This window comes from Notolepis coatsorum, assembly GCF_963971535.1.
Source record: "Notolepis coatsorum genome assembly, chromosome: 15".
Taxonomy (NCBI): domain Eukaryota; kingdom Metazoa; phylum Chordata; class Actinopteri; order Aulopiformes; family Paralepididae; genus Notolepis; species Notolepis coatsorum.
In genome coordinates this window covers 70823299-70836720 of record NC_140179.1, presented here as the reverse complement: position 1 = coordinate 70836720, position 13422 = coordinate 70823299, and the positions used below count along the sequence as shown (strand labels likewise).

Here is a 13422-nt window from a genome sequence, read left to right as displayed (position 1 = left end):
ATCCGTCAATATTTCAGCGAGTTATGAGTATTTTTGTCTGTGCAGCTCACTCACTCTCACTCAAGGCTGACCTGCGCAAGATGGCGGCGGTTCAGTGACGCTAGTGACTCCGCCTTAAGCTATCTAGTGTTCTATAGATATCTATGGGAAATACGAACAACTACGCCAATCGCGTGTACCGGTTCCGCAACAGTAAGTGACTTCCGGGTAGGCCTGATTGGCCCCGACAGGCACGTGACGAATGAGAGTCATGGCGTATTTGGACGGTTACGTAATTCCGTAAGGGCTCCGCGGAGCGTGCCGCGCGGCAGAGAAAGTTGCGCGTCACGTGCCTGTCGGGGCCAATCAGGCCTACCCCGGAAGTCACTTACTGTTGCGGAACAGCTACACGCAGCCCAATCAGGGATGACGTCATATAAAACTAGACGGAAATGACTGAAGACAAAACAAAACATCTGAACGTCGTAAAGACAACTAGCTAGTAGCTACATCTGGGAGTTAAATATATAAACGTCAAGGTAAGTTCCTTGCGATAATCTCCAGATGTATTGAACAAGAAGCAGGTATGGAAACATTCGCTGGTGCTGTTTGTTGTCTTGTTGTACACAGTGTCCGTTTGGCGTTTGACGTTTGAATTGAAAAATGGGGGACCCTGATGTAAACAAGACGAAAGTCTTTCTCTGGTCTGCCTCCCCTTAACAATTGTGTATTGAGCCGTACTGTATTGTACCCATTCTGCAATCTGTTAATAAAGTTTTCAATCAATCATTGATTTGTTCTATGCTTGTTGCTCGTTAGCACAGTGTTAAAGAACAAACCGCAAACATCACAAAACAGGCTATAGTCGGGATTTGATTACGGTGCCCAGCAAGTGGCTCAAGGTAGAAGACAGTGAACTGAAGCAGATCTATATTATTTGTGCCTAGTTCATATAGGATTGTTTATTGTGATGAAGCACCATTATATCAGGGACAATATAATCAGTCAGGGATATACATTCGCACTCCACTAGAGGGAGCTCACTGATACGGATACAGAACTGCCTGTTAGGGTTAGAAGTTGTATGGGAAAGGTGCCAAGTCAGTTCTATGGAGGAAAAATGGATTGGAGGTCACTTTTAGATTGACATTCTTTGTATTTTATGTTTTTAATTGTGATGTTTTTTACTAGTACTGTTTGATTTTTTTAGGTAGGCCTATTGATACTGGATAAAGATATTCAGGGTTATGCTATTAATCCTGAGCCAGATTTTTATTATTAATTGATTGAGAATTTTATTAAAGGGGAACTATTTTACTATTTCTTTCACTATTTGGGCACTTTTACACAATTCCTGTGAGTCTATGGAACACCTCTGTAATATATATATTTTTTTTATTCATTGTTTTGTATTTCTAATCAAGTCCTCAAAAACAGCATTTTTCTACCTCAAGATCTTGAGCTGTTTTGAGCCTGGGCTCCTAAACCACTGCGCCACGGCCCCGGCGCCTGAACATTAACATGCAGCGGTGTCTCTCTGACATCACATATCGCGCACATTTTCAAATGACTCAGTTCAGTGAGGGTGAATATTGTGAGAGGAGAATTGGAAGAATGCGCCAATATGAGAATTTTGAGACATAGATCATATTAATATAAGTTCACATAGCTAGGAAACAATGCTAAACACTCAAAGGCCATTTATAAGATAGTTCCCCTTTAACAGATGGCAGAATGGGTACAATACAGTACGGCTCAATACACACAATTGTTAAGGGGATGCAGACCAGAGAAAGACTTTCGTCTTGTTTACATCAGGGTCCCCCATTTTCAATTCATAATGACATTTATGACATACACAACATACAGATATACAGATATATATTATGACATACAGATATACAGTACTACTGTTCCATTTTTGACATACAACCTAATATACAAATATACACTACTGTGTTTGTTGGGTAGGTGTTGTTTCCATTGTTGTTGTTATATGTGCTTTATTGTAAAAAAAAAAAAAATACTCTGCTCAGCTCATATCATACCATATCAATCTCACCAGGGAACCAGTCATGATTTCTGATGCCCCGTAAATCCCGAAAGGCGTCACAGAAGTCTCCCCTGCTGTTCTTGGAGCCGTCACTGGGTCGAGGCAGACTCTCAAATGAGCCAGAAGTGCGTGCAGCATTCAATCCCAGGTCATTTATCACAGAGGCGCAAAGTCATAACAATGCAGCCCTTATTTCTTGGGTAAGTCTTTTACAGTATTCTCCCAATAGAGACTTCTAAGCTAGAACAGTCTTTATACTCTAATGTTGACTTGATAATGATCTGACTGTTTTACCTGCCACTTGTATCTGTTCAGGTGAGTCCACAGTTTGACCAGTCACATTTACCTGCCCCTCCACTGAGAAGGGGGCGGCGGAAGTGCCAGTCTACCACTAGCATTCTTGATAGAAGCAATCAATTATCCAGGAAAAGCAAGATCCCGTCGTTGTCATTCAAGCAGAGCAGGACGCGAGACCAGTCTCAACCAAAGAATACGGGTAGAAAAACGGCTACAGAGTGTTGTTTGGTGGCCGGTCCAGGATGTCAACGGCAAGTCAACAAGACATTGTCTCACCAGAATGCACAAGAGACGGACGCACTGAATGGACAATTGTCCTCGCTTAGGACAAGAAGTGTGCGGGGGTCAGGGTCACGTGATGGCGCGGTGTCCTCTAGCGGGCGTTCGGAGCGGCTTGACGCCTGTGTAGTCGAGCGACCCAAAATCCCAGTGCTGTCCGGTTCAACGCCTCTGCCCGGAGAGCCTCGCACCCCTAACATGAGCAGCGTCTTCACGCCACCCAACGTGGACACTCCGGACGTATTACCGGAAGGGGGAGGTTGTCCCTCCTCTCCGTTTATTCACTTGCTGTTTTCCCAGTTGTCCCAACTGTCCACGCCTCCACACCATCAGCCCACCGGCGTCCTGGTGGCAGACACCCCCGAGCGGGACTACGGGGTGAAGGTGACATGGCGGAGGAGGAGGGGGTTTATGACATTACTGAAGGAGAAGGGTCATCTTTCCGATTCAGCTGCACTGATCAGCAGTTGATGTTGTTTCTAGAACTGAGATAAAAAAGAAAACAGAACTCTACAACAGTGCCATTGTATATCTGTAGGACTGGGCGATGAGGACTCAGGCACTCATGAGAATTCAGGCATCATGGCAGCATGGGGCAGGTACAGGTCACAGAATTATAGTACAGTGGAGAAGTAAAAATAGAATAAAAAGAACAAATTTATTAACTCTGGACATGTGCATATGGGCAACAAGGTGCGAGATGAGGGTATTATGTATGCCCTCTCAGTTATATTTGCCCTGGGTTAGGGCCAGGCAACCAAGACTCTCACTATTTGTGTCCTCTCGTACTAGACATAACACTGCATAGAAAGATGAATATAACTATGATGCTACAGTAACCATGTGTGTGGTAGGTGTACAGTGTGCTATTTCACCCCCAAAATTAATTATATTTTTCAATAAAAACCATTGTGGGACATGAAATAAACACCTTCAATATAACTTGTGACTCTGTATGATAACATGTACAATAATGCTGTATATACCATATATATAATACCATATACATATAAGATAATCCTTTATTGATCCCCTAGGGGAAATTTGGGTGTCAAAGCAGCGTGGGGGGGGGGGATGCATAGATTCACAGTACAATATAATATAGTAATATAAAAGTACAAACACAAGATAGACCAGTGGTATGAGTCTCTAGTGCAAAGAATCAAGATAGTCGTTGATGTGAGTCTCTAGTTCTCATGTCCCGAGTTGAGACAGTGATAGCTCTGGCAGCAGAACCGTATGTCTACATGCCTGCATATAATCCTTTTTACATATCTGTACTATATATCTGTACATGTCCCTTACTTACTCAGTTATGCTGCTGGCCACTATGACTTGCTACCATAGTGTCTTTATACCTGTATCACTACATACCAATACTACAACTCTAGTACATACATCTGATTAGCAATATTACTTAGTAGTACTAATTGATATCCAGTTTAATCAACTACATTGTACAGTACCATTGCACTTTACTGTTACATTTGCACTCTGGTGGCATGCCAAACTTATTTTCGTTGTACTGTACTTGTGCTGTATAATGACAATACCCATAATGACACAATGGTCTGCATCCCCTTATAGTATGTGTACATAGGTAGATATTTCCTACATGCATAAAGATATTCACATCCAGGTTTTTGTATTAGGTTAAGCAACTGTCTGACTGCTAGTATGTCAAGTTTGAAAGCTCTTGGAGCTTGTATTATTAATCTACATGAGTTTATATGTCTCAACTCTCATACGGCCAGGCTATATTTTGGGTGTTTTTTTCCTTTGGGGGTGTATAACAATATCTATCAATTTAACAAGTTTTGCAGTAAAATATTTTTATACAAGATCCATTTCATATGGGAGACCTTAGAGATGAGGAAAAACATGCTTGTGTTTTGTTCTACCTCCGGTAGGGGTATCTCAACATTTTGGGGGCATTGTCACTAGGCTGTTGAGATAACAATTGTGTGTATTGAACTGTATTGTACCCATTCTGCAATCTGTTAATAACATTTTCAATCAATCAATCAATCAATCAATCAATACATTTTAATCTAATAATTTCAGGCCAGCCCTATCACAGTTCTCCTAAAACGCACCGACACAACCAATAGGAAAGCCTGTTGTATAGATGTGTTCGGTAACTAAGGGCTGAAAGAAACAGCGTGTTGTCCACGAAGAGCAGAGCAGCAGCTGGGCAGCGGCCTCCATAGCAACCACCGGGCACAAACATGAGTTACTACAGCATCAGGTGAGATATCAAGACAAATGTGCTGTTATTTGTTATCGATCACTCTGAGGGGAAACGTTGTCAAAAATCACTCCACGTGGCTGTTTTGATGGAGAAACTCGCTGTGTCTCCCACCAACTTTTTAAAGGCATTGTGTTGCAAAGGCCAGGACAGGAGAGCTTAACGTTAGCTAGCATCTTGTTGTATCGCGATCGAGATGGATTTGTATCGTGCTTATTAAGTTTAATACGGAGCGTTTTCTCAAAATGCCACAGAACATTACTGACAACAACAACAGTGTTGTTGTGCCTCGACTTGTGCCTTAGTGATACAAAGTGGGAAAAGCCCTGATGGTCAAATGGGGGACCCTGATGTAAACAAGACGAAAGTCTTTCTCTGGTCTGAATCCCATTAACAATTGTTTGTATTGAGCCGTGCTGTATTGTACCCCATTCTGCAATCTGTTAATAAAGTTTTCAATCAATCAACCGATCGATGGTTTGCTCGCTGGGGTAGTGATGGCAGCAGGTTAGCTAGCCCACGGGAAGAAGTCTGCATGTTATTATATATATGCTCTGCATGATCGCTTCCAAAATCTTCGTTCGGATAAAGTAACATCATGAACAAAAACAGGTGAATGGTTTTGTCAAAATGTTTTAACTATGATGGCTGAAAACCCCATGTTGCAACTGTGTGTCGTCTTAATTTGATATGACTGGGTAACGTTATTTATTTACTGCTCCAGAGATGCGACACATTTAATTTTGCATACTATTTTCTCGAACCTATCTTCTTATTACTCCGTGTATTTCGTTTGGAGGCTTCTCCGTTTCTGTACTTTACAACCCCTTTCACTGCCACACGGTTACCGTCGGTAGTGTGATAGTAAAGGGTTAACCTGCTGTGTCGTGTGGCAGTGGACGGGTTAACCTTCTGTGTATTGTTGCAGTGAAAGGGTTAACCTGCTGTGTCGTGTGGCAGTGGATGGGTTAACCTTCTGTGTATTGTCGCAGTGAAAGGGTTAACCTGCTGTGTCGTGTGGCAGTGGATGGGTTAACCTTCTGTGTATTGTCGCAGTGAAAGGGTTAACCTGCTGTGTCGTGTGGCAGTGAACGGGTTAACAGTTTGGTAGTGCGGCAGTGAAAGGGTTAACCATTATCACCACGCATTCCTCGTCCCAAAAAAATAATGACAACTCCACCCCCCAAGGATTGGATTGCAGTTTGGAATGTAGGATGACTCTTTCACGTTTGATTGATTGATTGGAAATTGTATTACAGTACGTCTCAATACACACAATTGTTAAAGGAAAACGCCAACATTTTGGGAAATTAGCTTATTTGCCATCTACCCTGGAGTTAGACAAGAAGATATACCTTTTTCTTCTCTGTGCATGCAGTAGGAGTAGGAAGACACGCACAGTTAGCCTAGCTTAGCGTCAGTCACTGGAAGTAGGTTCCTCCATTAGCCTAGTTCCCAACGTCTTTCTACTCCTACTGCATCCACAGAGAAGAAAAAGGTATGTATCTTCTTGTCTAACTCCAGGGTAGATGGCAAATAAGCAAATTTCCCAAAATGTTGGAGTTTTCCTTTAAGGGGATGCAGACCAGAGAAAGACTTTCGTCTTGTTTACATCAGGGTCCCCCATTTTCAATTCATAACATAACTATGTGTATCTAGTATCTATGGTACACGCATAAGGCTGCATCCCGCCTCCTCCAGAATGGGACATGTAGGCAAATGCTATACTGACACAGAGCAACAGGCAAAATGACTTGAGAAGTGGAAATGAATGTCATGTTGGGACATGCTCTCTATTCTGCTTCGCGGCCTCCCGACAATGTTTCCCCCCCCTTGCCTCTCAGTCGGTGCATTGCGTTTATGAACTGGATCCCTGCCATTCATGGTGATAAGGCTACCGAATGTCCCTTTCCCCTAGTTTTGGGATGGCATTACTATTGTAATTTGTGTGTAGATACTAGAGCGAAGGATAGGTAAAGATCTAGAGCCCAAGACGAGTGTATGGTGTTTTTACGGAGTGCATACAGGCAATGCTGACTCTCCGGGAGTCGAGACCACAGCCTCTTGCATTGGTGACAAGCACAATCTCCGCTACGCCACCTGACCGCCCCCCAATACAAACAATTGTTAATGGGATGCAGATCAGAAAAATACTTTCGTCTTGTTTACATCAGGGTCCCCCTGGTGAACAGGTGGTGGCCATAGGTTCCTGGCTCAGGGGGCATGTGATCTGTGTGTGTGTGTGAGGGTAAGTGCATCTTAGAAGCGGCCATAAGCTCTGGTAAAGTCATAGGTCTCCTTTCATCATGCCAGGAGATGAATATCAGAGTGTAGGCTAGCTCCCACCCTTTCCTGTGTCACCATCGGTAGAGGCCCACATGCTTTTATTTATTTGATTTAATCAGCTTTTGCAGTCCACGCCTGTCTCGCAAGAAATGGCTAAAAATAGTAAAAAAAAAAAAATTAGGCGGTGAGATCATCATTGAAGGGGCACTTGATAAATAAAACAATGCTTTGTTTATTTTGCACACAATCTCACACATTCAAGTCCTCTAAACGGTTTTGCACACATTCATTGTTATTTTTAGTAAATGTCAGGGACATTGAATCCTTGTGTTGTGTTAATTATAGCTCAGTGAAATTACAAGGTAGCAGTCCCTATAAGAGACATGGTATTGTTATCCTTTCATCTACATCATTTCACGGAGCTGTAATTAACAACACACGGATTCAATGTCCCAGATGACATCACCAGTGGCCATATTCAAACTCATTTGCTGTCAACTGTCAAACTATAGACATGTGTGCAACCCCTAACCCCCTTTGACTCTTTACTTCAAAGTATCACCACGCTGTAGACCTTTTCCCTCCCTGCTGAAAAGGCTTTATGTTTTATTATGTTAAATGTGGCTAAAGCTCATGTTATTAAAGTATCGGGACAGCTTCATTTGTTGATCTAGACAGAGCACTTTGGAGTGGGCAGACCACACCTGTTGCCTATAGTGTGACAGGGCTTAGATAACCTCGTTCCCAGTTGTATCTCCGTGAGATAAAGCCTGGTAAAGAACTACTGCCGAAAGTGTCTATGCCATGGGTAGAATTTCCGGTGTATGTACTTCCCCTGGAAGCTGCCTGAATGGACCAAACTTTTCCCGAATCCTGTCGGCAAACAAGCTAGAACGTCCCGGTCATGTAGTAAATTCTTCAGGCAAAGCCGTTGCAGTGGCTTAAACGAGGAAATATTGTGCACTTCACAAGTTTCTATAATTGTTTTGTCGAAACCGGAAAGCCTGTAGCCTGTACTTCCTGTACTTCCGTGTAGACATTTTAGGAGACATACTGTATCTTTACCAGCCTAGCGCTTAGAATGATGACCATCTTGTTGTAATCTTTTATCCTTTGGTGGTTCATAAACACTATTTTGTGTGTTTGCAACTGTGTCCATCTGTCAGTATGGATAACGGTGCTGGACAGATTCTAGAGCAACAAACGGGCTATGCAGGGACAACATATGAAAAATAGCTCATTATTAGCTAATTCTGGCACATTTCCCTGAAGATGTTGATTTAATGTGCATTGTGCACTTTCCCTGGGTAAAAAATAAATACACTTAAAACCCTAGACTTTTCGTGCGAAAGTCCGATTTCACAGATGGCTGACTGAAGATGATACACAGGACTTTTCCCTAAAACTCGCTGTTGTTTTTCCTTTTCAACCGCCTCTTTAACAAGCTTGTCCACAAGCCCATTTTTCTAAACTCTGTTGTTATCCATTTCAACCATTCTCTGCTGCAATTTTGTCCCATGCACATCAAGTCCTTCTGAAGCACCTCTTCCTCTCAGTAGCCGGGTATCAGAGTGCTGGCACGGGCCTGGAGACGATGAGCCACTCGCTTGGCAGAGGGTGGCACATCCAAAAGGCTTGGGACTCGGGAGTCTGCTCTGACTGATGAACAGAGGCACAGGGTGACCTTATTACACAACAGCATCAAGTTTCAAGTTTGTTTATTAATTATCACAATAAAATACACATACTTTACGGTGAAATGCTTGGTTCTGTATGAGCTAGGCTTGGGCGGTATCCTTTTTTTCACACCGTTATACCCTTATCACATAATACCCCGGTGCACGGTATTTGACGGTATGACTTTCATTTTCATCAGCGGGGTGGGGGGGGGGGGGGTGGCAACCCGTGTTACCAAGTAAACAAATCATCGTCAGCTCTCAGATTGGTAGTCAGAAGCCCGTACCGTTAGCGTTACTGCGTTAGCATCTAGCCTTGGCAGACTATTTGATTCGTTAAGGGCTCGAAATTGCATGAGTTTTGGTCATATGCTCCCGAAATGCTCCCGTTGTTTGGCTACTTCTATGTGCAGTGAAAACTACTCGAATGCTTTATAACCTAGTCATTGATTTAGTTCAGGGTAATCTTAAGATTAGCCGCAGAGCTAACGCTAGTTAGCGTGAGCTAACGCTAGCTAATCAAGCTCAGTAGCTCACAGAGAGAGATAAACAGCTGACAGCGGATAGTACAGGACGATACAAATACAATAAAAAGGCGGGTGGGGGCTGTTGTGTAAACCTTGTACTCTTTAGTTCACATATAATAAGAGACGGATTATTTGCTTGCTCCACCAGTGCACCACTCCACAACAACACACACCAACTCTCGTCACAACGCTTTACGGTATTTTCACAGCACTGTCGCAACATTACCGTAAAACGTGAACACTGTTGTGACCCACTCGCTCCACTAGACTGGTCTCGCCCTCTGCTGGCGCGTGTGTGCACTACACTCCGTGTGTGCACTACACTCAAAACTCCATTTCACTGTAATAGAAGCTGAAGCGCATCTGTGATTTTGACGTGACGGACGGTATTGATTTTCAATACCGTCGGTATTTCTAAATACCCCGGTATATCGTAATACCGTCATACCGCCCAAGCCTAGTATGAGCCCCCGAGAGTGTGCTTCATACAGTAAAGAAAGTAAATAAGAAAGTAAGTAAAGAGGAATATACAATATACTTATATACAATATAGAATCTAAAGTACAACCTAAGTACAGTGAGTAAAATGAGTAAACAGTGAGGTACAATGCAGAAAATGAGGTACAAAACTTTGAGGTAAGGTGCAAATGAGGTATGAATGTACGTAGTGCAAATCTCTTTAATAATAGATAAATATAATGTAGTGTTAAAGTGTCTAAGGTGAGTGCTTGTTTAAAACTGAGTGTGTGCATGTGGATGTGTGTGCAATGAGTGTAGATGATGGGTTGTTACATGGAGTCATTGAGCATCCTGGATGGCCTAGTGGGGTGGGGATAGAAGCTCCTTCTGAGTCTCTCTGTACTGGCCATGATACTCCGGTAGTGCTTGCCTGACCGCAGCAGTTCAAAGAGGCAGTTGTTTGGGTGACTAGAGTCTTTGGTTATTCTCTTAGCCTTGGCCCTGCAACGCTTGTTGTAAATGTCCTGGAGAGTGGGAAGCCCACCTCCAATTGTGTGTTCGGCTGAACGGGCCACTCTCTGTAGTCTGCTGCGGTCGTGTGCGGTGCTATTCCCATACCAGAGCCCTAGGCACCGGAGCCCTAATGTTATACAGCTGATTGCTTACAACAGCAAAGAGGAGCTGTAACGTTAGTGTTTTAAAGGGGTCATATTTTGGGGGGGGGGGGGGGGGGGTTCATGAATATTTGAGAATCGAGCAGATTAGTTCTAGTTTGTGTCTATTTTACTAGTTCTATGCCAGGCTGAACAATTGGCCTAGATCTCAAACTGCCGTGTATTTTCTTGATCCTCTAATCACAACTGTTGCTTTCCTCTGTCAATTAAGCCTAATCAAAATCACAATACAATACAAAAGCAGATAATTAGATAATTATATAGCAGGAGGTGCAGTATTTGTTAACGGCTAAATGTGTGTCAAAATACCATCTAAATTAAGTATTGTGGTGCTACAGAGATGTCCCAGCCTACAAATCGTATTCTGTAGACTTAATAAAACATATTTTGTTTGGTACAGATCCCACACCACGATCATTTTACGTTTTTTTTCCTCCCGTGAAATTGAGAATAATAATGCTTCTAAGCAACAGTTGTGATTGGAGGATCGAGAAAAGAGGGCGGGGCTTGATATGGGTCAATTCCCTCAATATTCCAAGAATGTTTAAGTATCCCAAACCACTCGGATTGAAAGCCTCTCCTCCAGTGGGTTAGACAGGCAGTCTCGGCAGCAGACGAGGACGACTGATGTGTAATTTACTGCGGCGGCTCGGCGCATTCCAGACACATATATGACCCCAGTGGGTTCAGGTTGAGCAATCCACTCTATTGGTCATGCACTGAGAGAGACTGAGAAAACATCCCCGGCATTTGCGATACAGCGCCTTCACCACGTTTAATGCTATATAACACTGAACACAGTTTTTTTTTTTTAAAGCTGTCATTTCTGCTCTAGTCGTTTACGAAGAGGTTGTTACACGACACACAATAAGATGGATTGGCCTGATGCCCCCCCTTCAATACCCATACAGTTCACTGTCGGCTTGAATTCAAAGCTATACGGCCACTCTTTCTTTTTTTTATACTTACATTTTTATTTCCAGTTTTTTTGCTTTACAAACAAAACATCCACATACAATAATACAATTGGCGGTCAAAATTATAAACGACAGTACAATAGAATTCGATAGATAAGAACTAAAAGATATAGCTGATATTAGAAAAATTTATATCGAAATCGAATGACAAGTTGACCTAAAATAAATTCACTAAAGGGGAAAAGGAAAAAACACAGCTAAACAAAAACAAAGAAAAGAGAGAAACAATAAATAAATACAAAAAAATACAAAAAAAAATACAAAAAAAGTGACATGGGTTCTTTGGTACCTTCATAGTTTATTTTCGTTTCGTTTTTTCTTCTTGTCTCCTTTTCACTCTCCTGTGATGTCGTTTCTTTTTTTCCTATACTCTTCCCACTTCTCCCATTTTGATTCAAACTTCTCGTCTTGTAGCCTCAGCCTATATGTGATTCTCTCCATTTCACGGCCACTCTTTCAATCAGCAGACTCACGAGTGAGTCTCTAAACCCTTAGTGCATGTCAGTGTACATTTAATATACACTATACACCCTAGGCTCTGTTGCCCATACTGTACGACTCTGAACTCTGTTGCCTATACTCAATTTATACTATTACCTACCTCTATATACTTACTTATACACCTGCATATAACCCATAGCTCTGTATGTACAATAATGCTGTATTCTATTTATTCTCTTGCATATATATCTATAGTACACACCTGTCTGTACTTACCTGCACATAGTCCTTTTACATATCTGTACATATCTGTACCTACTCCTACTACTTACGCCGCTGGCCAGTATGACTTCTACCATACTGTGTTTATACCTGTATCACTGTACATATTATACTACAACTCTGTACATACATCTGATTAGCACTACACTCTGTAGTACTCATTTGTATATATTCTGTACCCAGTTTAATCACCTGTGTTGTGTCCATTATATTTTGCTGTTGCACTTTACTGTTACATTTGCACTCTGGCTGGATGCCAAACCTCTTTTCGATTTACTGTACTTGTGCTGCATGACGGCACTACATTCTCCACTCCCCCCAGCCACCAGGGGAGCATTATTATATTGACACTCGCTGCTTATTTCCATCATTTGTTTTGACTTGCGGTATAATTACTCCCTCAGGTGAATGATTCCCCTGCTTATCCCCAGTTGACTTGTATGCTACCCATACCACACACACACACACACACACACACACACACACACACACACACACACACACACACACACACACACACACACACACACATGTTGTCTCTATATCTTCTCTTTCTTGCACTTGTGCACATTTAAGCAGAGGGAGGGAGAAAAAAAGTAAGATTCAGATCTCCTAGCAACTGGACTAAAGGTTCCCCACGCCTTTCCTGTTTTAGAATTGAGAATGCTGCCTGTACTGTACGCTTTCAGAATTTCGAGAGTTGCCTATCTCACACGGTCTTTCTAAAACCATCTCCCCTTCAGACGGCTAAGTGGCGCAGTGGGCAAGGCGCTCGCCACTAACGCAGGAGATGCTGGGTTCGAGCCCAGCTCTCGGCGTTGCTACCAGCTTGGCTGGTCGTTCATACTAAATACAATTGGCAGTATTAGGGGGTGGGAAAGCCGGTGGATGGGGATCGGACGTTGTGGTCAGCGACTCCTACAGGTCGGTTGGTGCGCCTGTACAGCAGAATCAGGAAGTATCGGGGGCAGCGTGAGCCTCTCACGCGTTACTCCTCGCCACTGAGAGATCGCGCTGTGCAGGTGAAAAGATGCGACGGCTACGTGGTGCAGTGGGCAAGGCGCTCACCATGAATACTGGAGACGCTGGGTTCGCCTGTTCGCGCCCAGCGCTCCACATTGCTTTCAGTTTAGCTGGTCGTCTGTACTAATACACATTGGCAGTATATGGGTGTGGGAAACTGATGGGTGGGGATCGGGCATTGTGGACAGCGACTCCTACAGATCGGTTTGTGCGCCTGCGCA

At 43.0% G+C, this 13422-nt stretch overlaps 2 protein-coding genes across 4 annotated transcripts in view; both read left to right on the top strand.

The window, feature by feature from the left end:
• The first annotated feature begins 425 nt into the window (after positions 1-425).
• On the top strand, positions 426-3156 carry rhno1 (RAD9-HUS1-RAD1 interacting nuclear orphan 1). 2 transcript variants are annotated; one of them, XM_084330725.1, is made up of 3 exons: positions 426-518; positions 2045-2232; positions 2348-3156. In XM_084330725.1, exons 2-3 carry the CDS (start codon positions 2065-2067, stop codon positions 3077-3079), a joined length of 900 nt encoding a protein of 299 aa, XP_084186851.1. In that variant the 5' UTR covers positions 426-518; positions 2045-2064; the 3' UTR covers positions 3080-3156. The 2 variants fall into 2 exon arrangements, with proteins under 2 accessions (XP_084186851.1, XP_084186852.1); XM_084330726.1 differs by having other exon boundaries at positions 430-563.
• A 1599-nt stretch (positions 3157-4755) lies between these two features.
• The window catches only part of tulp3 (TUB like protein 3), a 72673-nt gene continuing 64006 nt past the window's right edge, over positions 4756-13422 (top strand). Inside the window, exon 1 of one of the 2 annotated variants that reach the window (XM_084330040.1) lies at positions 4756-4856. In XM_084330040.1, the coding sequence (XP_084186166.1) occupies positions 4837-4856 (20 nt within the window). In that variant the 5' untranslated portion in view covers positions 4756-4836. Of the gene's footprint in view, positions 4857-5337; positions 5469-13422 lie in introns of those variants that run through there. The other variant, XM_084330041.1, reaches the window with a different exon arrangement.

Excerpts from the sequence above, each read along its gene's own strand:
- rhno1 (XM_084330725.1), top strand. The coding sequence starts at position 2,065 with ATGCCCCGTAAATCCCGAAAGGCGTCACAGAAGTCTCCCCTGCTGTTC. Across the intron at positions 2,233-2,347 it reads ATGCAGCCCTTATTTCTTGG|GTGAGTCCACAGTTTGACCA; the intron begins GTAAGTCTTTTA and ends GTATCTGTTCAG.